Genomic DNA, 25,525 nt, shown 5'->3' on the forward strand with positions numbered 1-25,525 from the left:
AATAGTCTGATCGCAATCTATTATACAAACGCTCACAGTTAAATCTTGGTAGCTGCTGAAGGTAGCTCCAAGATGAAGACCTGGATAAATAGCTTTAGTTGTGTCGACGCAAAATTCTGGTGCCGTAGACGGAGGACTTCGTGATCGCTCTGGAGGAATTTGGACCATAACGCGAATCTAGAAAGGGAACACATGATAATAATTTTTGAAACAGTACTAGGAATAGACTATTCAGTGGATTGTAGTTCGAAGTTTCATATAATATTTTTCCAGGAAAACACAACGTAAGCGATTGTTGACCTCTCCTCTTCCTCGCACTACAAGACGTGAACTTTAGACTGCGGTAAACATTTTCGCTCCATCAAGCTCGAAGTTAAAAGGAAATACTAACGTCTTAAATAGAGGTTACAATACGTATGTATATATGTAATGTAATTAATAACAATATAATTACTTGTTGTGGTTGCGGTGCAAGTTTCGCCGCTGCTTCGTGCGTATCAGTTGCGTTTATAAAGGTGATTTCTGGAATGGGGCTGAGAATTTCTTCCTTAACGACAGAAGTCGACTCTGGGTCAGTCACAACTGGAGTCTGCGTTGGGGATTTCATCAGGACGATCGGTAGGAATGTGTGACTACCATCTCGACGAGCAATTTGGGTCGCCATGTCATCCAGATGGCTTACAACTTCCGCAAAAAAAATATGTCATTATATATATTATATTATAACAATTTGTTGTTGACTATACATGATTAGGCTATGACAGCTGCTGCAAACGTACGCCTAGTTGTTTGGTAAATGTTTATCTTTAACGTTCTTTATTTGCGCATAGTTTGTTTGACGTATGGCGGCCATGAGCAGAGAGTGCAGCCTTTTGTCAATGATTATACACATAGCTAAGCAAGTAGCATTATATACGACTTGCCTTGCTATTAATTTTGAGTTCAAGAGATACTACAAGTGTATAGATAACTTAGATGAACCATCAAATCTAAAATACGAGTACGATGCCCGCAGATTCTCTAAACACAATGTTTACCCCCATAGCCTAGTCAAACTTTCGCTAAATGTAATAACCCTGGCTACAAATGCGCCCGTAAAGTTATTTACTTGTAGCAATCAGTGTAGTGAGAAGACATCGAACTAAAACAAAACATGATGGATTTATTAATATAAGGTGTTAAAATGTGTGTATATAAAGTTAATATAAGGTTTTTACATTTGATTAGAATATAAAAAAAAAGCCAGTACAGCATGTAGGCTTTCTTTAGATCATTAGAGCAGGTTCAAAACAAGCTGTTCACGTTTTGTGAGCTTTTGGTATCTTTGCCACGAGTGACAACCATCCGTTTAATGATTTCGCTAACCTTTTTCACTGAAAAAAGAACAGAAGGAATAGCTCTGATAGCATTTAGTTTATTAAACACATTTAGTGTAATACATAAACTAACCTATTTAAGAACATATTTCGAGTTAGATAGAATCAACTAGCCCCGGCTTGGGTAAGAATAATCGCACAATCAGATCGATTTTCTCCTAGTCTAGGCTAGCCAAGCGACGGAACAAACCAGACCACATATAGAGGTTCCACTGTTCTTTATATTGAAAAATAAGGCCATCTGGTACCTTTTGTGTACTACCTTTTCGTCTGACAAGAATTAAAGATCGCCCCTGCTGCATATGACATCATACACATTTGTGTTCTCTCTTTCTCTCTCTGCCTCTCTCTTTCCCGTTTCTATACCTCAGTGCCGCTTAAAATAACGCTAAGCATGCAATGTTCAATGGAGAAAACATGCACCTGTAAAACACTCACTTGAAATCAATTAGCTGGTTTCCTATTACGTCTGCTATTCTGTATTGGCCAAGCCCGTCGATGTACTGAATCGAACAACAACTTCATAACGAAAGCTCATTTGAGACAATTCTAATTTCGTCTATTGGTATTGCTCCGTATCCGTTTCTGTCTAAAAATGGGCGCGTTTTCCACCGAACCGTCCACTCAGACGCGTCCTTGCCGAAAACACTGGGTCATGGCTCACGGTCCGCCTGCACTTCAACACGACTAACCTGATGATTTTGTTAACGCACTGCTGGTGATATGGATGGGAGATGGTGGCTGTAACATTGTGTTTTCGTACGAGCACAGCGCACCCGCCGTCTCGCGAGCGAGAGGATGATAATATTACACAGAGAACCATTTCAGGCGCGCAGGGTCGACACCGAACCGCTCAATGTAAGGGAGAGGGCTGTGTAAGCGGCGTATGAGCCATTTCAAGGAGTTTGAAATCTGAGCACGCGCCGGCTCGAGCATATAGAACGTATCGGACGTTAAAACAACCAGTCCTCAGCGCTAAGGTATTTCTTGCTGAAGTTGAGGATCAGCGATACACAGGCTATCTCTGAGAGTCGGTCCTCTCCCCTGGTTACACTATGCGTGCGCGCAAACAGACAGGCCGACGAATACCGATCAGAAGACCTAAAACGAGAAAGGAAGGTAGAATGGCGCTGGAGTCGCTGCTGGCCGTAGCTATATATGGTGGTTGCGGAGCAATTACGACGACGAAAGCTGGAGGACAAAAACTTGGATTCAATAGGGTTGCGCGGAAACCCCAAATGAACCAGTATTGGCAAGCATGACACAAGCTATGAGTGCTTAATGCTAAGGTGAACTATCGGTATACTTCTGTTAACGTTGTAATGTTCCGCTCAAGATGAAAATCCAATTCATATCTAGATAATAATTCTAAAGGAACACCGTTAAAGCAGGACTATAAAGGCACTATTAGTTTGCTTGGAACCGTATCTCAAATGGTTTGTATACTTTATTTCATTACATTCTTTGTTCGTGAGTAAAATTCCTCAAGTCGAAAAAAAATGGTGACCTAAGTCCTACGAAATTAGTTAATGAGATTTTCTTGCATTGCTAGTGCGCGCAGGATGATTCCAAGTAAGCCATGCAATTGTATGATTTGCGGAACTTAATACCGACACCGACAATCGTGCTCTTTGAAAATCATCAACCTCTAGGTATATCCTTGTGAAGGCAAGAAAACAATATGTTGGTTGTCCGTAATTTGTTGATAAACCCTTCAGTGGTATATGTATTTCCCGACGTAAGTTAACAACAAGACAAAACGCGAAAACTAGGAATATGGTTAGTAGCGATGTTGGCCGGACTCATCAGTCTAAGTGCGATAGATATGGTTCAGATAAACGGAAAATCGTCAGCCGTTCACTTTTTCTTTTATGAATCGTCTGTTGCTTGGGGGAACGTAATTCTGCAATGCTCGAGTGCGGCAGCGTAGTCTGTGTGCTCAGAACACAGGCTACATCTAGGTATATTCTTTTACATGGGTTAGCCACGGGCTTGATAATGGGAATCTGAACTGGCACACATATAGTAGCTCAGGTCTTGTAATCATTAGTTCTGCGGGTCTGGAAGTTCCCGTGTAAGGACCCATTCGTCTGCTACAAGTTGAAACTACAAAGATTTCAGCATAAAAATCTAACGAATATGCTGCGTACTCCTTCTTTTTCCTTGACTATGCTTGCCTACTGGTCTTTGCCTATTTGTGTTTACAGTTTTTCTATAGCCATCCGTTCACTGGGTTTTGAAGATATAGTTTTTTGAGTACAACAATACATTTGGTTTCTAAAAACAGCATTAGAGAAGACGACTGTTGTCTCCTTATAATAGCATCATTGTAGATCGACGCTTTATGTAGTACTACATGTGAAAAAAAAACCGAAATGGTCGAGCGTACAATCGGTAATTGAGACTGGAAATAATTATTATCTACGATATTTCGGTAATATCTTTGTGCCATTTAAGCCGAGATAAACAATGGAGCGTAAAATCTGCGATGCACTATTATACTTTTTTCACTTCAATATGGCCTAAACTAGGTGAATATACGGGTTACCTTTCATATGCAATTCTTTCAAAGAACTATAGTATGATCCAAGAATATTTTTAAGTATCGCAAACATATAGTGAGTTCAAAAATTTTAACCAACCTGATAAAGAAATCTTAGCAAATATATTAGGCTTTTACAAGTGAATCCGGCAAACGACTTGGGCTAGAATGATAATTTTTAATGTGTTAGAGGTATTTTCCCCAGCGCTCTGGTAGCTTCTGTATAGCCATATACCTTTCATCCGCTTGTCCACCAGTTGTCTTTTTTAACGCATAGAAAGCCCCGTGTTCCATAGACTCAAATTACGAGAATAAACAAGTTGAAGCCAACGTTGGTTATTGTTACTTCATATACAGCACAGCTATGAGGTTTTGAGTTGTCGCCAAATATGCAGACTACACGTCTTCGATTGCCGTGTTAACGACCCATGAGTGTCTCTTGTGAACCTCGATATAGCGGGCCATAATCTTTGTTTCATTTTCGGGGAGTATCCCGTAGTAGCAGGTGCCTCTGATATCCATTGTAATCACTGCCGTTACCTTACGTTCGAACCTACTTAACACTATCGCCTAATCTCACATCTTCCCAGGGCAATGCCACTTCCTCGTCCATGCCTTGTCTATGGTAACTATATACGCCACGCACACTTCCAACAGGCCTGGGGTCAATTCACAGGGCAGCTATGTCTAAGCAGCTTCCGCGTTTTCAGGGTTTGAGTTATAAGTCATGTTAGACATAACATGTGAAATAAAGCCCATTAGTTTCTACGTTATGCTATCGTAAAAAACCGCCTCGACTAAGGCAATGCATTCCTCTCCTTCGAACTCTTACACCTGGTTACCTCGTCGCTAATTTTTATTCTCCAACTGTTTGCACCATTCACGTACCATGGTTTCCTTATGGCTAATGTATTTGCAAATTTTCGATTAATTTTCACAGCATTGTGATCTTCGAGGAACAAAAACTTGACCTCTGAGCATAGATCTTCGAGAAAGAAATGGTATTTTCTCCCTGTTTCCCTTTCCTCACTTTTTTTCCCTAGAGTAAATTCAATCTACTATTTTTAGAAAATCAAAGTAGCTACTACGAAATTTTACCCACTAACGGCAAAATATGTCGAGACTGGCGGATTCGCTGGTAACAGTCTAATAACTTCCGCCAAGACTAGTATTGTCGAAGTATGATGCATCGAATAGTAAATCTATCGAGGTGAATATGGGAGACCTGTTATTAAATCATTTATTATTGAGAATGCCAAAATGTGCCTCGTCTGATTTATAGCAATCTTCATTTTCAAGCCTAATCTAAAGTCTGAACAAATATAACAGGTGCCAAGGACTTCCATCAGAATACCTTAAGGACTATTTCTATTTCTCTAGACGATTCGTTTTCGGAAGCGGATTAATAGACAGTATTGACAGGTATAGCTGGATAAGTACTTGTTGGTATTCTGTGCTACACAAATGGGTCGGGTGTACTTTTGGCCTGGTTCTTGTTTTTAGTTTTTTAGTCGTTTAGAGTTAGCATAGTTGTGACTGACATGAGTGACCTTTGTATACTAGGGAATTAATGGTGGAGTTTTAGTCGGACGCTTTTTGCCCAACCACTTAAGTGTGAACGTTTGTGTACGTTTACTTTGGTTGCTATTTACTCGTATTTTCTCCTATCTTCTTCAGCCCATAGATGAATAATACCACGCGAATCGTCCAGTGCAAAGCCCTGAGATGGATCATCGCTTTTAGCTCACCAGGACAGTCACCTTAAAGTTACGGTTTCAAGGGATGATTTTGACAACAGTTGAACCTAGTGGTGATATACGGATATATCAGTACTAAATCTAACTGCCACTTCTCGCACCCCTGGTACCTTATTGCCTAACAACTTCACCTACCTGTTCATGCTAGTTTACAAAGTGGAATGCCCAAAACGCGGTGCTCTGTGACCATGTGCAATAAATTAAACCGGAATTAACTACTGCAGATGCTGATTCGCGTTATAACTAAGCGTCTTTATGTACCTAGAACAATGATTGCAGTCGTAAGCAGAATACCTAAACATCGTCAAGGCTTTTGTCGCGATCGGTAATTTTACCCTACCACACATGGGCTTACGGCTCAATGTAGCTGGCGCCTTCAGGCGCCAAGATTTAATTGGTTTTCGGCAAGTTCCATACTAACCCTGTGCCGCTAACGCTGCAGTAACCTTCATGGATTCCACAAAGATCAGTAGTGATGAATTTATTATAGACCCGCGTTTCTCGCCTAGTCCTTACGTACAGTAGCTCCTTCAACAACTTCTAACGCATCCTATATTCCTTCTTCTGTACACTCCTAATGCTTGTTGTCCCCTAAACTATTTGCAGGAACGTTCTTATTTCACCACATAATACCCACTCCAACCTTTCTTGCGACTCTGTATGACTTGCCTCCGATTTCAGCTCTACGCAATTCTACACATATTCGATATGTACGTGCAGGATTCGCTTCGTTATTACCTCTAGACTAATCTCGATGTTGCTTCTTGTTGAGATCTCTTATCGATTTTCCTAATATTTCTGTCTTATTGCTTGTCCATTACCATCGATGGCTGGATTCAGTCAGTAAGCGATTAAGCGCTCTTGTCGAACGCCCTAGCTGTAAAGGATAGATATGTAGAGGCCATTTTTCGTTTCATTGGTACTCTGAGCGGACGACGTTGGCAAATGTAATTTTGCTTTGCTTAGTTGTCATACTTCTACGACGCATTCCATCTATGAGGGGCCTGTTGCGGCGGTGTATTCACAATTTGATTCATACATCGAAATTTCGTTAACGCAGAGAGAGCCTCTTATTGCTAGTGTATCTCAATTGAGTGACGTTGCGTTGTCGTCTTGTTGACGTTACTAGAACCCACGAGCCGTAGGAAGGACCCAACGCCGTGGATTCTATTATGTTTCTTTGTCCCGTGCAACTACTGGCTGTATGTTCTGGTCACATGTGATTGTTAGATCGCGCTGCGCATACGTTCCCTTTACGTGTGCGACACGTCTGCATGCGTTGCAGACGTTGGATAGCCTGCCTGCATCCTAATTCCCTTTCTATTTTGAGACGTTTTTGGCGTCCATTCGGGGCCTCGGCTTGCGATTGCGCTACTACATCAGCCATTTGTCTTTAGGCTTCAAACGTGAACGCAGCAAGACGGTAAGTTAATCCATGCCAATATTCAATAATTGGCTATTCAGTCAGAGGAGCCTGCGGACCCTGTGCATAGCTACCTATTATAGTCGTTTGGTGAATCAGCGATCTGACGTTGAATCAATACGGTGATTGTGGTGTAAGATCTACTTCCTTATTTGACGTTCAGTGAATCTGTTTATCTATGCAATTGTTCTGTGTAATTTGCCGATAGCTTTTTGGTTTAGATTTTCTCTAGCTTTTATCGATTGCCACGTGGTTCCGGTACGACTCCGCAGAAATATTAGAAAAGACTTAAGTTATCGATTTTATCGTTTGTTTGCCGTATCTAGTTGATGGATAGTAGGTTTCTGTGTGCGTAAACCACGTAAGCTAAACTGTGTAGCTGATTTGCTGTGGCTAATGAGGTATTTTGTGCATCGAATTTTCAGTGTTCTACATCAATCATAGATCAAAATGGTTGTTGAAGTTACACCCACTTCAAATATTATTGACGAGAGCAATGTAAGTTGAAATTTATCTTTATTTCGAGTATCCTCTAACGGTTTTTGGTAATGAAGCGATATTTTCCTGCTGTGTTTTTGTCCTTTTTGTTATTTACATTACTTCATTAATATATTAGTAAATTACTTAACATGCGTAGTAGTTAATGGTGAAGCCTGAAGAAACGAGGTTAGTGATGTGTGAGCAATGGTTATCTAGCAATGTCTAAGTGACTCAGCCGTGTAGGCCACTGAATAGCAAGTCCTGTCGGCCGAGTATTATATTGACCTTAAGTGTGACCCTTAACAATGTGAGAGCTTCACATTGTCATGTGTACATATATGCTAGCGTTTTCTTGGTGATTCGAAGTCTCGCCGCATTCAGTTGATTGCATGAGTAACGAGCACTATGTATGTAAAGAAGGTGGAATAGATAAGTCTAATACAGACACTGGTATTCACAAGGTACGTTTCAATATCGACAATATTTCAGAACAAATTTTACGTTGGAACAGAGAATAGTTCATTAAATTTGGCCTAGGCGTTAAATGTAAATCGTAGAACAGTCACCAAAATAGTAGGCCATTCAACTGTTTCAGGCTGAATGTCAGCGTAGTGTTATCTATTAGATGTTTTTTGACGTATTAACTTCGTGTTTATACATTAATAACAAAACACTGCTTCGTCCTATGAAAGGGCCTACCGATAAGAATGCGCGATAATGCTAGTCACGGCCACAGCGTGTCTGCCTCAATACGTATGATAGACATGCTGTTGTCTTTGAATTATGCTGATTGAATGAATAAGTTGGTACGTAAGCGATGATTGAACATGAGAATTTTTTTCTAGATGAAGGCTCTACAAATCGAAGATGGGGACTGGCGTAAAGGCCTGAAGGTACCCCCAAAGGATCGTCGCGTACGGACTACAGACGTTACCGACACGAAAGGCACATCTTATGAGGACTTTTGTTTAAAACGTGAGCTTCTAATGGGCATTTTTGAAATGGGTTGGGAGGAACCTTCGCCTATTCAGGAAGAGGCTATCCCTATGGCAAAAATGGGCCGAGACGTGCTAGCCAGAGCAAAGAACGGAACTGGTAAAACTGGTGCATACAGTATTCCAGTACTTAATGCGATAGATGACAAAATGGACAGCATACAGGCTCTAATTTTGGTCCCAACCCGTGAGCTGGCTTTGCAGACGGCTAAAGTATGTTTGCAATTAGCAAAACATACCCTCGTTAAAGTCGGTGTGTTAATTGGTGGTAACCTTGTACAGGACGATGTAAAACGGGCACATCATGGTGCACATGTGCTGGTAGCTACCCCGGGCCGTGCCCTCGATATTCTCAAACACAATGACATCTGTTGCGACAATATTGATAAGGTTGTGCTTGATGAGGCTGACAAGATGCTATCAAAAGGCTTCCTACAGGCGACCGAAGAATTGATGGAGCTACTGCCGAAGCGCAAGCAAATTCTTCTGTTCTCGGCAACGTTCCCGATGGAGGTGCAGTCGTTCGTTAAGAAGTACTGCAGCAAAGATTGTAAAATTATCAATAAGATGACCGAGTTAACCCTCAAAGGTGTCACTCAATACTATGCGTACGTCCATGAGAGCCAAAAGGTCCATTGCCTGAACACGTTATTCTCGAGGCTGCGAATCAACCAGGCGATTATCTTTTGTAATTCACAGCAGCGCGTCGAGCTGCTGGCGAAGAAGATCACTGATTTGGGTTATTCATGCTATTATATTCATTCGAAGATGCAGCAACAACACCGCAATCGAGTTTTCCACGACTTTCGTGAAGGTCAATGTCGTAACCTCGTTTGCACCGATCTGATCACCCGCGGTGTTGATGTTCAGGGAGTGAACGTCGTTATCAACTTTGACTTTCCACACCATACAGAGACGTATCTGCATCGTATCGGCCGATCTGGTCGATTCGGCCACCTGGGTATCGCCGTAAACCTCATCACTGAGAAGGACCGTGACAACCTTGTCATGGTCGAACGCGAACTCAACACTAGGATTGAACCTATACCGAAGCAGATTGACACCAAACTATACGTGGCGGAATCGCACCTCGATTCAGTGGACTCGCAGCTTGACACGATGTAGACGCTGAGGTTACTTTGAGAAAATAACATCAACAACATTTAGGGCTGGTAGGGGTTCCAGGACATTTATGATTTTTCATGGTATGAGAGCCCTTTTCTACATCCGTGTGTCCAGTCAATTACCAATTGTCTCTTAGCCCTGTCACGTCATGCAGCAATTGTACCTGTTCTACGCTAGTTGTCGGAGGACCACAAACATAACCCAACAAAACTTTACTCTATATAAATATACATGTACTTATATACATATACCGATCTATATATTAATATACATTTGCTATATATATATATATATATATATATATATATATATATATATATATATATAATAAGCCACGGAGCAAACATAGAGTAAACAACAGCAACAGTAACAACGACGACGACGACGACGATGATCTGCAATCAATATAATCCATATATATATATATATATATAGAGCAAGCCGATAACAGGGATTCTATCAGAACCAATAACAGCAAAAACTACAATAAGACATAAGTAGAAGGATAGTTAAAACCGAGAGCCAATCTAAAATGTTCGAGGCTTCGATTACTCTTCTACAGCGAATTAACGCAATGCTATAAACACGTTATAATTTGTAAGAACGCACGGATTTTGTTTGAGCGTCCGAGGTTAACCTTCGTCTATAGATTTGAGTTTCGCGATCCCTTATCCCTACCCTGTTTTCGTAATGTACCGATACAACGAAGAGGCTTTTCACTAAACCGCTTCGTTTTGTGACGGGCCTTTCTGGTAAAATGGCGTGCGTGGGGTGATTTGATGATAACAATAATGATAAGGGTCGTATGATCTAATTGTAAATTAGTCTATTGCGTATTTGAAGGTTGAATATTGATACACGACGCTAACTATTTGATCTGCCTCGCATCTCCATTCGGGTATTGATGTAAAAAGAAAACGAAAGCGATATCAATTCGACGAAAACATTGAAACGAAAAACACTATTACTAACACCAATAACCATAATTAAAAAGAAACAATTAAATTTACTATTACGAACAGATGAGTAGTCTACAAATAACTAAAAGAACATCAGCGCACAAGAGACGTAGTACACAATCGCGTCATATCGATGTCGAAGATAACAACAAAGCAGACGCTGAAAGAACAAGCAGACGACTATTACGAAAATTCGATTTCCACCACAGTGACACAAATTGAATTTGAGAAACACGACAAACTTCGACTATTTCGTGTCGCGAACGATTACCTGGTCGATTATGACGAGCAGAGAATTACGTGAAATGTATTCATACATATATCGATCTGTCACGTGGCTGTTATTTACGTTTAACGGTGTTTACACAACTTTTGTCTATTAACAGAAATATGAACGACACATTCTAGAAAGAGTTCAAGCTAACGCGATGGGAAACAGCTAAAAAAAGAAAGCTATTACGCAAAAAAATCGAGCTCGTTGGCAGAACAAATAAAGAAGTCAGTGTGTACCGGGAATTGTTCGACTATTTTCATATGTGAATAGGTCTTTCTATTAATAATCTAAAAGCAGATAGGCGTGCCCATGCAGTGTCGGCAGAACTGATTGACATTTGTTTGTGTAAAAAAAATAACTACCTAGTCAATATCACAATGTTACGAACTTTACGGTTTGAATTCGCTGTTGAAAAGTTTGCATTGAAGTTCAGTTAGTTGTTTTTGTTTTGTTACAATTGCCGTTCCGCGCTGATCACCGAGTTGTCAAACAATACGAAGAACTTGGCAAGGCAACACACGTTGATCTTTTTATAATACCTCTTAACGGGCTAATCAATTGTTGCCTTTCTCATCAATGCAAAAGAAATTTCACTGTACATCCCTCGATTTTTGATAACGTGGAGAGATCTACTGCTTACCTTAAATATATAAAGTACACCTTAAATAATTGGGCCGACTAAGTACTTCATACTTCATAGGCCAATGTTTAGGTTTAATCGAATTGTTAACCCCGTGCATAAAACGAGTGTTGCCGAAACCATAACTAAACGGTTATAAACGGCTTTAAGAATGCTTTTTTTAGGCTCACTGAATTTCGTGTGCAAGGATTTCCTGTCCTGAGCGTTCTCCTTGTGTTATATAGGAGAGCTAAATTCAAATAACCCAGATTTTTATATCCATAAAGCGGCGTCTTCATGCACAAAAACGGGGCGAAGGCAACGGGTAGCACCAGTCCTTCTTCGTTTCAGGTTTTGCCTCCGACGCAGAATACGGACAACAATACGATGCTGTCACCCGAAAACTTTGGTGTTCTGCTGTTTAATAGTACGATTTCTCGTGATTAGAAGCGATCATAGAGTGCTGCAGGAAGTGTACTTGTCTGTTTATAGTGATGATAATCACCATCAGTGTAAATGTACAGTGGCAGACGTTGTCAACAGGCTTCAAGTTGAACTGATCGCTTTTTTGTGAAATAACACTCGCACTTCTAGCTAAATAGTATCTTTCTTAATGGAACTTGAGTTCTGGCGCATATTGGAAACAATTGTTCAGCCATGTGTTGACGACGGCTACTAGATATGAACACTGATACAAAGATTTTATGCGAACGTACACAGATGTACAAATGAATGTTCTGGTATTGGCGTCAATCACTGCGTCAGAGGGTGAGCTTTAACACGAAATGAAGTCTACACCCGCTCTCCGGACCACCACGTGTCCAAAGTTTAGTACTTGCATATCGCAAACAAAACATACTACCTAGATTATCGACTAAACAGAGTTGAATAACCTTTATCTCGGCTAGAGAAAACAGTTGGATTTTCTTATAAAATTAGTACTGCAGTTTATTCACGTTTTTCTCCAGATTTCATTTGTTATCTCATTAGCTAGGTAAAGCCGTTTCTAGGCAACACCTACCGAAAAATACGTCGAAATAATTACTTAACTTATAGGAAACCGGTCTTGTTCTTACTTGGCTTTGTTTAAATTAAATAGTCTAATCAATAGTATAAACACCAATCAGTAATTTTCGTGGACTAGGTACTACGAAGGGAATTTCAGGGTTAAATATACTTTTACGTTCTTATAGATGTTTCACCTTATTATTATGCATCTTAGTATGGTAAGGTTCCTTGGTGAGCAAAAATTAAAATCTATGAACTATATTTTGTAAAAATATTCGGTGCTTACCGCCTTCACAAGGGCTCTAGGACCAGGCTGAGCAACGTATTCATATTCAGCGAAATCCTCTTTCCCCATATATATATATATATATATATATATATATATATATGAAATCCTGTTTCAGGGTGTATTTGGTTTAAAATGATAATCCCACATAAACGACATTCGTATAGTCCGTCTATAAACGTATTTATGTATATTTATATGCGTAATTTATAATAACAAACAAATAAAGTGCCCTATCTTTCAAATCTATGGAAATCTCATAGAATTTGAACCGGGTTGCCTCTCGCGTTATATTGCATCCTAATTCGTATGTTATTAAGAAAGTTCACCGGTTTTTTTTGAGATAACAATAACTTACTTTATTTTTCTCTTTTTTTTTTTATTATTTTTTGCTCGATTGTTGTTGTTGCTGCTGCTGTTGCAGTTATTGTTATTGATGCTACCGTTGTTTTTGTTATCTTGTTATTAATTATTGTCTTGTTGACTTAATTCGTATCCTCGTTCTTCGTATTTTGCGTTATATTCTCTTCTGTCCTTATGGCACATAAATAATCTGACGGCGGTAGTAATAATTCATAATAATAATATTGTTAATATCATATTTACAACCTATTATACAGCTTGGCATACGGCTGCAGTTATTTTTTCAAAGCAAAACGTTGCGACAAGCGAGCGCGGCGTCACTTTGACGCCAACATGGCTACAACATTTGTCTCTCTTATCATCTAGGTCTTTTTTTGACTTTATGGGCAAAAACTTCAAACAAGTTTCGTAAATTCTTTTTCCCCTTGCCTTTTAATCAGCCAATATTAACAAACGAATAACGAATTATTTCTGATCATCACGATTAGATAAGGAATCGAAGTGAAGGGGATCACAAGAGACAGCAAGGATTGGCATCATTATTGACAGAAGTTCCGTATTTCTCCTCTAAAAGATCTCTGTGTTATTTAGTCATCGATCTGCCACAGCAAAAATGACGGCGTACATTATGAACAGGTGGGAAAATGCTGCGAAAGCTAACAGACTTCAAAAACGCTTGCAGGGTTTGGCGTTTGCTGATCGATTGTCATCATTTTCAGTCAACTATTTCGAGTGTAAATAATCAGCATTCAGTCTGGTGATATGCGAACAGATATGTAAGACGGTGATATCATCAAAAATACGAAAAACAAAATGATCGTCTAGATGGCCACTAGAATTAAATGGGAAAATTGGCAAGATCGTTTTGTTTACGCAGTTAGGTCGGGGTGTAGAATCGTTCGAAAATAGATTGCGTTCGTTTTCGCACAGGTAAATTCGTGAATGCGCATGCACATCTGGTGGTGCTCAATATATATTACATCGGATTGATATTGAAGTAACTATTTTTAGATCGTTAGTTCCATTGCTGATGCTGGTGTCATACTGCTTGACGATAAACTGACGCAACCAAAAAATTGGTTTTCATCAAAAACTTTGCGTACAAACTTTGAAGTAAAAATTGTTTGCATTAAAAACAAATCAGGTAAAAGATACATACAGTTTTTTCAGGTACACACATAGGGAAAGATTAAGTGCATTAAGTCGATCAGAAAGTATTCCTTCAGCTCACTTTTGGAAGAAAAGAAGCTACCTCTTTAGAGTTATTCCGTTAGCTTAAACTTTCGATGTATAGACAACAGACAGATCTCTTGGCAAACAAAGAAGGCAATCCATTCAAAAGCCACGTTGCCTTTCGCTTAAAAGCGCTCATCCACTGGGCGTGCACAGATCGAAATGAGCAGCATAAACAAATGCAACGAGTGTGCAGATAGCGCTAATTATAGTTGCTTTCTGATCGACCTGATATTTGCTATAAACTGATGTATATATGTTACAAGAACTTGTGTCCCTAATCACGCCATTATAACGATTGCTCGTCGTGGTGAATCAGTATGTGGGGGGTAAGTTGGTTTGCTGTAACGAGCCTCGCTAAAACGATTCTACGTGATGAAGTTAATTTCTGCTTTAATTTTCAGTATTACAAGTGACAACAAGCGACACGTGTACCTTTATTCCCTCTGCTATACCCCCCCCCCCCCCTGCTCATTATACATTTGCATTGCCTTCGGACCTTCCGTAGGTTCGGCTTCTCCCGAGCATCGACTCGCTTAATAAGTGTTTTGCTTAATGACTAGTTGAGTATTTACCGAAAATTTATGGAAATTAACAAGAGTAAGCCAGAGCCAGTGTCAAACTCGAGAAAATAAACAACCAAAAAACGCAAATCTCTAATTTACGTTGACCGCCATGTATCGTTATCTATTGTAATAATATATACTAACAGCGAATGCCGTGTGTCAGTGACGCAGTCGGATTGTATTTCCTTCAGAATAGCTCTTGTAAGGGCAATTCAGAGATGGCGTAGACATGGTTAGTATAGCACTTCACTTAGAAGGAACCTCGCTAGGAAAGTATCTTTATACCGCCCTATCCACAATCTTATGGTTCTGTAAGGGTAGGCCTTCTAGGGATTACGTGGGGTCTGATTAAGGCTGATTACGTTAACGACGTATATTTGTTAGTGAGTCTTCCTGTGTGCCACTACCCTGTATTTCTGTATAGAATATGATAGCAGATCTTTAGTTGTCTTTAATTGTTTTGTTTACCATTACACTAAATAGGCAAGGTATTGTTTGCTCAACTAAGGACTTTTTCGAAATACACTAAAATGTATATAAGACAGTTAGATATATCCCAAGGAGAGGGGGAATGCTTTGAACTGCTCTATCTTATATCGCTAGCCACCATTACCACAACTGCTACTACTTCTACCACCAGTATTAGTACTACTGCCATCACCACGGCGAATCTGCTATACAGATACTAGACGTTTTCTTTTTGTATGTGTAACACATCGACTCTCGTACCGTTTCATGCAATATTCTCTCATCACTTATACCTCATCTCAAACTGGTTGTTTGCCGTGATTATGCCTTTAACGGAATGAAATCGAACTATGTCGTCTCACTCACATGTTCAGCTTTCACGTTTAGAATCAGTGTTCAATAATATGCCAAAGCTCATTTGAGACAATCTGATTTTGCCGTTACCACTGTACGTAGGGTCACTGCCATCATGAGAATTCGGGACGACGTCATCTAGACATATTTGTCGTATTCAACATCCGTCGGTATCTATGTATGTGTGACGTGTTTGTTCGTCGTTTCAAAACAATGCAGACATTCGGAAAGTGGGCAACCAAGGCGACCCAGAAGTGTGGGTCACACGCGAAAAGTACATCTACAGTTTCGAGTCGCGTCAACGGTGACGTCTGGGGTATGAATGCAAAGTTCACTCTGTTTTTTTTTCAGCTTTCCCATCTCTGATTATTGTTCTGCTATCGCCATTGTTTCGCCCCAGTGATCGCTGAGTTTCATCATTATTGATTTATTAACAAATTGTATATAGCTCTATATATTTTAACATGTGTTAACGTTGCACATTCGCTCTATTACTTTTGCTGTCTATTTTTCTCGCACTTACTATATCCCTGTCCAGGGTTTCACACTGGTTTCAATTCAATAAATATATATACGAATATTATTGTTGTCATACTGTTTTCTGATCGTGTTCTTGTTTTGCTTATTGCCAGCTTGTTTTTTTTTTGTTTTCTGCTGCTTTGGAGTTTCATACAGGTTATTTAGAGTGTGTAATAACTATTGTCAACTCCTGTTCAGCTTTCGCACGGAAAGTATTAACAATACCTAAATGGCAACGCTATTTCGTCAGTTTTTAGACAGATACATGACAGGTTGTGGTTAAGGTCACAGAGGTACACGGCCTTATTATCTGTTTTCTCAAATATATAGTATTTTGCTTTCAATGTGTTTGATACTCTCAGTTTCCCCTTTTTTTCCCTGCTCCTCTTGCTAAAAATATGTCCCTTCAAGAACGATCAATAATACTTTCCATGACCGCTGTTACTACTTGTTGAGTTACTCGTAGTTCTATTGTTATTATTCTTGCCCCTATTATTGTCTCTGTTGTTGCTTGTTCGCTTCTTGCTGCTCCCTAATGAGGTTTTTTAATGAGATCTGACAGACGGGGAGGATTGGCTATGGGGCCGATAACTTTACCTGACACGCGTAGGAGGAGCATGTACGCAAGCTGTTCAGTAGCGAGTAACCGGAGTTATATATCATAATTATCTTCATTAAGTCGTGGGTAAGGCGTCACTTAATTTTTGCCAACAACTCCCATTTTACTGCTATTACAGCCAACACTATTTAAGTTACTTCGTTCTTCATTGTCTCATTGTTCGTCACTGACTCAGTCGTATGATTTCTTGTTTTTGTGGTCAATACTTAATTTATTATGGTCAGTGATGATATTTTCACTGCCGCCAGTAAATAATCATCGCATCCTGCCTGCTTTTGCTTTACCAATTCGTTTAGGTAAAAGCCGCCGTATAGATCTGTTCATCTATTAATACATTGTATGTACAATATCAACATAATAGTTGTTTGTCTTTTTGATTTAATCCTAGACCATCTCTCGCCTTCTCTCTCTCTCGCTGTTATTATTGTTTTCGGCTATTGTAAGTCGTATTGGTTCTTCCCAGACTTTTTGTGGGGTAACGGCCATCATGAACGGGCACGCAGTTCGACTTCATCTGAGGGGTATGAAAAATTGGCCTACGCTAACCTTTTCAAGTTGTTGTTATTTTATATTCGTCGGATTTTTCTTATGCGTTTAGTTTTTTGATGATTAAAATAAACATTACGACTGCACCCCATGGTACTATCTGCCCGAATTGATATTTGATCATCGCCTCATAATGCAGCAACCTTTACCATGATCCGGTTCTGTTTGTTATAAGCTGCACACTGCGTTTCTTTCGCTTTTTTATATCTACGTACGATAAGTGTCATGGAAGGAAGCATACTTCCAGTTTGCATCGAAACAAGCGGCATTCGATACGAACCTTCTCCTCTGCAACCAAATTGACGTACTTCAGGCCGCCAGGCGAATTGCCGCACGTCCCACATTTCGTCCAGGCACAGTAGTTCTTCGGGAGGCTTCGAATTCGTGCGATTCGGTGTCTGCCTTTACAATGCCTAAAACAGTTATGCGAATCGCTCAACAAAACACCGAAACACTGATTTTACTCAATCATAGCGATGCAGTCGTTGCTGTAACTGTTGCTGTTACCCAAATAGTCAGCCGACGTATTTATCATCGATCCGCCAGGCATCGCCTCTTTATCTATTTCTTTATCGGCGTTTCATTCCTGTGCTAACATTTCCGCCATTTTTCATCGGTGCGAACGGTACGTTCATCGTCTCCGTCTCTCTTTTCAATCATGATTACCACCATAATAATTAAGGCGTCCTCTGCTTTCATTCCGTTTCGTTAATTATTATTATTATCATTATGAAGGGAACTTGTATGACTACTAACAACTTTTCATTTTCAGTTTCCGTTCCATTGAGGATTTGAAGGTCATTGTTGTTGTTGTTGTTGATTCTGCTTTTCGATCTATTTCAGCTGTTAGCTTCTCGCAAGAAACCTTGTCAAAGCTACAACGATCGATTAAGCTGATTAATATCTGAGTGGGGTTGTTTTTACTGGTTTATCTTCTCTCTTATCTCTACATGTTTTTATAATATATAATAGCCTTTTTCCATAGGTTCTCAGCATCTTGCTCTGCAAACTCGTTCAACATATTTTCGTGTTTAATATTTAAATTCTTTATACAATGACGGAAGTGGATGAAAATTGACTAGATTGACTTGGCTGCTGGGGTTGTTGCGGGGACCTGGATGCCGGCGTAGGGATCGACATGGGCGGCGGAGGGGGTGGAGGTGGAGGTGGCGCTCTTTTGGGTGGACCCTGTTGCTGTTGCTGCTGTTGATTGCTTGCAGTATCGCCGGCGGCCAACGTATTCAGTGATTTCCCCGTAGGTGAAACTAATCCCCCGTTGAGTTTGAGGGCATCGTCTGTTGACCTATCGAGAAGGTCAACACTTCTCTTTGGAGTTTGCGACCGCATAGGCGTCGACGTTTTCGGTTGCTGTTCTTGCGTTGTTGCAGGCTGCTGTTGTTTCAGGCCGTTTGTTCCGTCCTCGTCACCTCCAACGGACCGATTCCTCAACAATTTCGGTGTTTTGCCTTCAAACGGATTGCCATAACTGAATGGCTTGAGGCTTCGTTGCTCCTCCGATGGCTCAATGACGGTAGCTGAGGCCGTAGTGCGTTTGGGGGTAGCGGGACGACTTTTCGGGCCTCCTAGCGAGCCTTGGCCCTTCGCATCCCGCGCCTCCTGGAGTCCGCTTTCGTAACAGAACGGCCCCGGGATACAGGGCGGGGGCACGGGCACAACGGCGCTGGGCGATGGCGACCGTGGGCCAGGAGTCCGTCGAATCGTGGCCGTAGGGGTAACGCTGCCACCAAGGACCATGTCGGGAGAGTCCATGTATGAGCTGACATCGAGGTGGAGCCGACTCGGCGTCAGAGTCGACTTCCGGAGCTGTCCATTGATGCTCCGCTGGCTTAGAGTCTTTTGACATCTGTGCGAGATTTCAATGAGTTCTGGATCCTCAGCGTCCAGTGCCTCTCCACAACTATCACGGTGCAGTAGTTGATTATCCTGGTTATTTTGTTGCTGCTGCTGTTGCCTCTGCCGAAGCAAAAGCTGATCCTGTAACTTTTTCGAAGGCTGGGGCGTTAGGTGGGGCGGTTTGCGGGGCACCGCGGGTTTGGGTGAGGGATGCGGAGAACCCTGAGTCGTGTAGTGAGCTTCGTCTGCTAATCCTCCACCAGCGCCATTTGGCGGTACATCGACACTAGCTAAGCTGCTGGAACTATGACGAGACGCACCGTGACCGGTTGGAGGCTCGGGCTGGAACGTACTCACACGGTGCACGACGGACGTCCCGTTCATGACCTGGCCATGCGCGGGCGTCGCATGGTGAGACGTCGAGCTTGAACCTCCCGAGGAAATGCCTTCGTCATCATCATTGTTCAGGCTCTGTTCTTTCATGAAGTAGGCCCGGCCGGAAGCCAGGTTGACAATTGTGCGGTTCGTATCATCGACAAGTAGGCGAGCGTTTACCCCATGGCCAATTCCAGGCTCCGTGTGCACCGGATGAATCGGCTGCATTACGCCTAACATGCTGACGCTATCATCTTCGTCAGCTGAACAGCTCCCGCCGTAGACCGACTGTGTAACGCCGCCTGAGTATCGTCGGCTGTTACGGCCCGTGGGTCCCTCAGGGTCATCTTTATCAACCCGAAGACGCTTTCGAGTGCTTAGCAGGATAACCACCCAAATGAGCGACGTTATGATCACGCAGATCACTACGGCTGTAACAACAAAACAACAAAGACTCGTAGCTCAGATTTCATTGGTTTTCTCTTATTCTTTACATTAGTTTGTGATAATATGCTTTAACATTCATCTGTATAATCACGTAGAAATAAACCGATTAAGTGCCCGGAACGCTTTTGCATAATATATTAGTTCATTAACAATGGTGTTGATTCAATATCTAGCTTAAGTTAAAGACAGTATCGTTACACATCCGAAGGGTTGACGCAATGTGAACTTATTTGTACATATATTGATAAATATTCCTATTACGAGGGTTACACTTACCAATAACAACAATGCCAAGCGTGTTAAGCTTATCAAAAAAGGCTGGCCAAAGAAATGCGGTTGCACCCTGTCCAGGCGCTGGAGCAATGTTGAGCTGTGATACTTGACGCTGTGAGCCCGCGTCGTTAGAGATTTCGCAGGCGTAGCGGCCCCCATCAGCCGGCCCAGCTTGCATAATAAGTAGCACTTCACCCTCCTTTGCCAATAGGTATCGCTGGGTTTCTTGAAGCGGCAAACCATCCTTGTACCATCTCCGCCGCGACGCGGGATTGCCTTCAGACAGGCACTCGATAACGGCGGTTTCTCCCTCGTGGACATCTTTTGACACCATCGGACGAACGAATTGAGGAGTCGCTGTATTTGTTCAAAAACGACAGACAACCGAACTGTATTATCTATACGTAGTCGAACCAGTGGTTGACAGCAAATATGCCCGAAAATGCATTTATATAGAAAGGGATGCGATAACACAGTTTCAAAATGCTGACAACCGTGTTACATGCTTCTATGTAAACTGTACCATGTGAAAATGTCTTGTCGTAAAGTTTTCTTTATATATATATATATATATAGAAAGCAAATTATCTATTTCACTTGATTGGCAGTGATCAGAAAGGACAGTAAGTTAAACATTTAAAACGTACTTATTATACCATATAATTCTTAGCCATAATTATATATATACCGTTGACAGTGAGAGTCACGTTTGTTCTGACGGGGCCGGCGGAGTTGTTCGCCGTACACGTGTACACGCCCTGGTCGGCAGTCTTGAGTTTTTCGATGTAGAAAATTGCGTCACTCGGCATCAGCTGCATGCGGCGCTCCCTTGCCGCGGGAAAATCGTCTCCTCCATCTTTCTGCCACGAGATCACCGGTTTGGGCTGGCCAATGGCAGCACACTCTAGCACGACGCTGTCTCCCGCCACCGCCGTCATGCGTGCGGGCGGTTTCTTCGTGAACGTCGGGAAGACGTGCACAGACACCCGACTTCGATTTGAATACGACGACCCGAAACGGTTTCGAGCTATACATTGATATTTGCCCTCGTCGCCATCGACTACTGAGAAAAGCTGCAGTCGTGACGTGAACACTGTCCTATTTGTTGCTGGATCAGTATTGGCAAACGTCTCGAGTGAGCGACCGCTCGCTGACGCTGGCGGAGACGAAATCTCCGAGGTAGAAGAAGTACCAGTATATAGCAAAGAAGCATCTGACGAGCGTAAGATTCGGTTCTCTTTACGCCAGTCGAACAAGATCAGCTCGGCGCCAACTGTTGTATTCATTGTAGCTTTACAGGATAATGTTACATTCCGCCCTTTTAGAGCTAGCAGAGGACTCTGTGGTGACTCGAGAATCTCCGGTTTCGAAAATACACCACAGGACCAGTTGTAGCTTGGCCCGAACGACAAGACGTCGCGACCTTTCAGCTCGAGCGGGAAAGCGCAGCGGGCTACGATATGGCGTTCAACACCGACGCTTCGCAACCATTCCGGAAGCCAACTAAGGCCGCAGTCGCAAAGAAGCGCGGTCGTGTTAAGTCGCAGTTCGGAGATTCTTTTAAGCACCCGGAATGCCTCCTGATTGATGGCCGACAGTGGGTTGAGATCGAGATTGAGCGAACGGACCTTAGACAGGCCAGCGAATGCCCTTGAAGGAAGTGCCTGTATTGAGTTGTTCGCTAACCCGAGGCGCGTGAGCTTGGACAAGCCTATAAAGGGCGCGTTCGTATCCTCGACGGCCCACTGCAACTCATTGTTGTTGAGCTCAAGTGTTTGGAGGCTACTTAGGGTCTTGAATGATGAATCTTCAATGAAGCCAATACGGTTAGAGCTTAACTGAATGGTCTGGATAGATGCCAAGTGTAGAAAAGATCCCTTTTGGATTGCCTCGATCCGATTGTTCTCCAAGTTGACCTCCTGAAGTTTTTTGCACGACTCGAAGGCATCCGGTACGACCTGTACGATTGAATTATTTTGTACGAATAGCTGACGTAGCGAATGAAGGCCGTAAAGCCACGCCTTAGATACGACAGGAATGTTATTGAATTCAAGGTGCAGTTGCTGAATGTTGCTCAGCCCATAGAAGGCACCGTCCGAGAGCACCGATATCCGATTCTTTCGAAGGTTCAGCACTTCGAGATGTTCAAGCGATTGAAAAGTTAAGCCTTCGATCATCTGAAGCTGATTGCGGCTAAGGTCTCTGCAATACCAAAAACGAATAGATTAAAATCGTTACCGATAGTATCCTTCATACATTATATGTAATGTATACTTATAATATTGTAATACCGATTCGGAGAGACATCCTCCGTTAAACGACACTTAGGACACGTTTTTTTTTTACTTATTACACGATGCACCAAATCAGCACCCACTTCTATAAAATGCTGATAATAGATAGGGATTTGAGATACTTCTAAGAACGAATTCGAACGGTACCTTCGTAAGTCATATCATCTAGATCAATGCCTGATAAGCGTGTTCCGCAAGACGGCACATATAGCTATTGAATGGAAAAAGTTATCTGGAACAGGCAGTATGACAGTATTTTGTCGTGGAAATTCATTTCGAATCCATTCGGTAAACAGGTAGACCAAAACACGGCACCAGCATCCAAATGATGGCGACTATATACTTACATTTTCTTGAGCTGAATGGTTTTTCTGAAGAGGTCCTTTGGTAGCTTGGTCAGCCTGTTCCTACTGAGGTTTAACGAGCGCAGTGAAGTCAGGTTGTCTAAGCTGTTCCGCTCGATCAATGTGATACGATTGTTTTGTAAGTTAAGTAATTGCAAGCGACTAAGACGTCCGAACCATCGAGGCTCAATAGCTCCAAGACGGTTTAAGCTGAGATCGAGCGCAAGCAAAGAGTGCGGTAGAGGGTGCTCTACAAGGGTGACGGAATCGCCAGAAGGTTGATCTGACTCATTACTTGCAAAACCAGAGCGCAGAGAAGCTAGCGAGATTTCGTTCGCATTAAGAATAAGCTCTTCAAGCTCGCGGAGACGCGACAAACCTTCGGGAATTTCCGTTAGGGAATTGTTTGACATACGACTGTAAAACGAAATAGAGAGATAACACGAAAACTTAGCATCGCTTACTACCACGCTAATTATTACTAGTCGAATTGGTGCAGTGGCTGTTTTTGGAGCTGTTATTAAGCTGATCCTATGGTTCCTTCAGCGCCTAAGGCATCGATCAGTTAATGTAAATAGTAAAAGTTTCTTTGAACAAAAGTGAACGAAAGTTACGCACAATGGATTTTATATTGCTGCACTTACAGGACTTTTAGGTGGGGCGTGTGCGTCCATGCTTCAGGGTGAACTTCAGAGATTTGATTATAGCTAATATTTCTGGAAAAGCAGAAAAAAGAGACGCAAAGTAGATACACGTTCGTTAGATGGTGCAATATACAGTTGCTATTCATGTCTAGGGCCATAATGCGCTTGCGTCTTTCCGTAAGGTCCAAGCTGAAGTGTACCAAGTTGAGATTGCTTCACAGTTATGTGAGATTAGCCAAAACATATATTTAGTAATGTAAAAAGAGGCTCCTTTTTCTTAAATCAACTACCATGAATTCGCTTTATTTGTGCTGTAAACAAGCTAAACGCTACGCTGAGTTTGGCAATATATATAAGTTCCGCGCTATTAGATTGACTCAACCTATTCTTATTTTCGTGTTAGCTTATTTTTAGGGCTATGTGCCGCGTACTTCCACAAAACGTCTGCAAAAAATATCAACGGACTTGTACAAGTTGGAAAAGATCACTTGAGCCATTTTGTACAGAAAGCGCCATCTTTAAATACGCTTGCTTTGTTTTTAGCCAACTTCTCTGGATTAGTGAAATTACGATTTTTCCCCGAAATTGTAAATAAAAAAAATAAGTATAGCCCGAAGCCGAAAAATGAATCTCGACTCTTTTGTACCGAAGCATTGTATTTGAACTAACGCTGTTTGTCTTTGTTTGCCGACCGTTAATCCTGTCCGCCTTGCCTAATGTAGGTCATTGGCAAAACGCTTAGAAGTAATTTGTAATGACATTAAAGCTGTTCAACAATTGATTTCATCGATCGATTTTCACGTGCTTCTCAACAGCTACAAAATAGAAATTATTTTATTAGTTTCTTGTCGTTATGAATGATGGTTTCCTAATGGTCTCAAATGAAATGGCGGTCGTCTATCGAGGCGAACGGTCAGGTCTTTGGGACTACACGCAGTCTGCTAGTCCCTTCCCGTCCACTCCTTGTTCCCATACAGTTTCGGATCCCTTGATCACAATACGGCTTAACTTAGCTCGTGACAATAGATAGCAGCGGCGGCAGTTAAGGCGGACGACAAAATCCTATTATTAGTAAATTGTCCAATCTGTAACACCTAGCAAAGCAGTCATTCCCTTTGCACGTACATTTTAATTGAAGCAAAAGCTCGCACTTTTTTTCCATGCATGCGGGTGTCTTTTTGTATCTGTACACAAGAACCCAATCCAGCCGTTGCATGGGTCATTTGGTTCTCTTCATATAGCCCAGACGCATGCAATAATACCTGACCGTGTACAGGATCAAGTTTTATCAACAGAGCTAGAAACAGACAAGGTAAATCCATAACCTCCCCCAAAGCAAACGTAGCATTTGATTATAGATGAGATAGCAGGATCAGTCTATTCGAAAGATCTGCTTCAAACCGGGATGCGGCGATACAGATGAAGTCGAACGGAGTCCCGAGTCAAAAGGCATGCGTAACATGTGTATTTGTTTGATGGCTACTTGCTGTAGAGAACAGAGAGACAATAGTTAGACAAGCGGTAGCCGGCCAAGATGGCTTCGTTGACCGATGCTTCCTTCTTAACTCGAATTGAGCATTAATCGCAACCAACATTTCCGCTTCAGCTGTTAACAACGAAAACACGACTTAGCTAGATGAGACTAGGTCCTATAATTTTCGTGTCCGATTGCTTACCTCTTCAAACGGCCGTTCTAACGGTTATGGATTCATTATTACTATTAATCTATCTACTGGTTCGTTTCCGAATCGAGTTAGCCATCAGCTAACCAAAACTCTCCTC

The 25,525-nt window shown here is 41.7% G+C and overlaps 3 protein-coding genes across 21 annotated transcripts in view; 1 reads left to right on the top strand and 2 right to left on the bottom strand.

Moving 5' to 3' along the window:
• Positions 1 to 5,982, bottom strand: part of LOC111248345 (uncharacterized) — a 25,919-nt gene extending 19,937 nt beyond the window's left edge. For 6 of the 12 annotated variants that reach the window (XR_015323383.1, XR_015323384.1, XR_015323388.1 and 3 more), the window contains exons 1-4: positions 5,811 to 5,976; positions 1,815 to 2,477; positions 455 to 684; positions 37 to 177 (exon numbers count right to left, since the gene is read on the bottom strand). Coding sequence is in view for 5 of the 12 variants with exons in the window: in XM_086983124.1 (XP_086839250.1) it covers positions 37 to 177; positions 455 to 664 (351 nt within the window). In the remaining 7 variants the exon portion in view is untranslated. Of the gene's footprint in view, positions 1 to 36; positions 178 to 454; positions 685 to 1,449; positions 1,782 to 1,814; positions 2,478 to 5,810 lie in introns of those variants that run through there. The other 6 variants (XR_015323382.1, XM_086983125.1, XM_086983124.1 and 3 more) reach the window with 5 other exon arrangements.
• A 969-nt stretch (positions 5,983 to 6,951) lies between these two features.
• On the top strand, positions 6,952 to 11,173 carry LOC111248346 (putative ATP-dependent RNA helicase DDX6). 2 transcript variants are annotated; one of them, XM_022800532.2, is made up of 3 exons: positions 6,952 to 7,098; positions 7,524 to 7,596; positions 8,424 to 11,173. In XM_022800532.2, exons 2-3 carry the CDS (start codon positions 7,549 to 7,551, stop codon positions 9,696 to 9,698), a joined length of 1,323 nt encoding a protein of 440 aa, XP_022656267.1. In that variant the 5' UTR covers positions 6,952 to 7,098; positions 7,524 to 7,548; the 3' UTR covers positions 9,699 to 11,173. The 2 variants fall into 2 exon arrangements, with proteins under 2 accessions (XP_022656267.1, XP_022656269.1); XM_022800534.2 differs by lacking the exon at positions 6,952 to 7,098 and adding an exon at positions 7,160 to 7,231.
• A 2,003-nt stretch (positions 11,174 to 13,176) lies between these two features.
• lbk (leucine-rich repeats and immunoglobulin-like domains protein lambik) overlaps positions 13,177 to 25,525 on the bottom strand; it is an 80,278-nt gene continuing 67,929 nt past the window's right edge. For all 7 annotated transcript variants that reach the window (XM_022796255.2, XM_022796254.2, XM_086983115.1 and 4 more), the window contains 5 exons: positions 23,744 to 23,815; positions 23,103 to 23,516; positions 21,150 to 22,663; positions 20,465 to 20,818; positions 13,177 to 20,172 (listed from right to left, as the gene is read on the bottom strand). In XM_022796255.2, the coding sequence (XP_022651990.1) occupies positions 18,560 to 20,172; positions 20,465 to 20,818; positions 21,150 to 22,663; positions 23,103 to 23,516; positions 23,744 to 23,815 (3,967 nt within the window). In that variant the 3' untranslated portion in view covers positions 13,177 to 18,559. The remainder of the gene's footprint in view (positions 20,173 to 20,464; positions 20,819 to 21,149; positions 22,664 to 23,102; positions 23,517 to 23,743; positions 23,816 to 25,525) is intronic.

The sequence above is a fragment of the Varroa destructor genome, unplaced genomic scaffold (genome assembly GCF_002443255.2).
Source record: "Varroa destructor unplaced genomic scaffold, Vdes_3.0 BEIS01000003.1, whole genome shotgun sequence".
Taxonomy (NCBI): Eukaryota; Metazoa; Arthropoda; class Arachnida; order Mesostigmata; family Varroidae; genus Varroa; species Varroa destructor.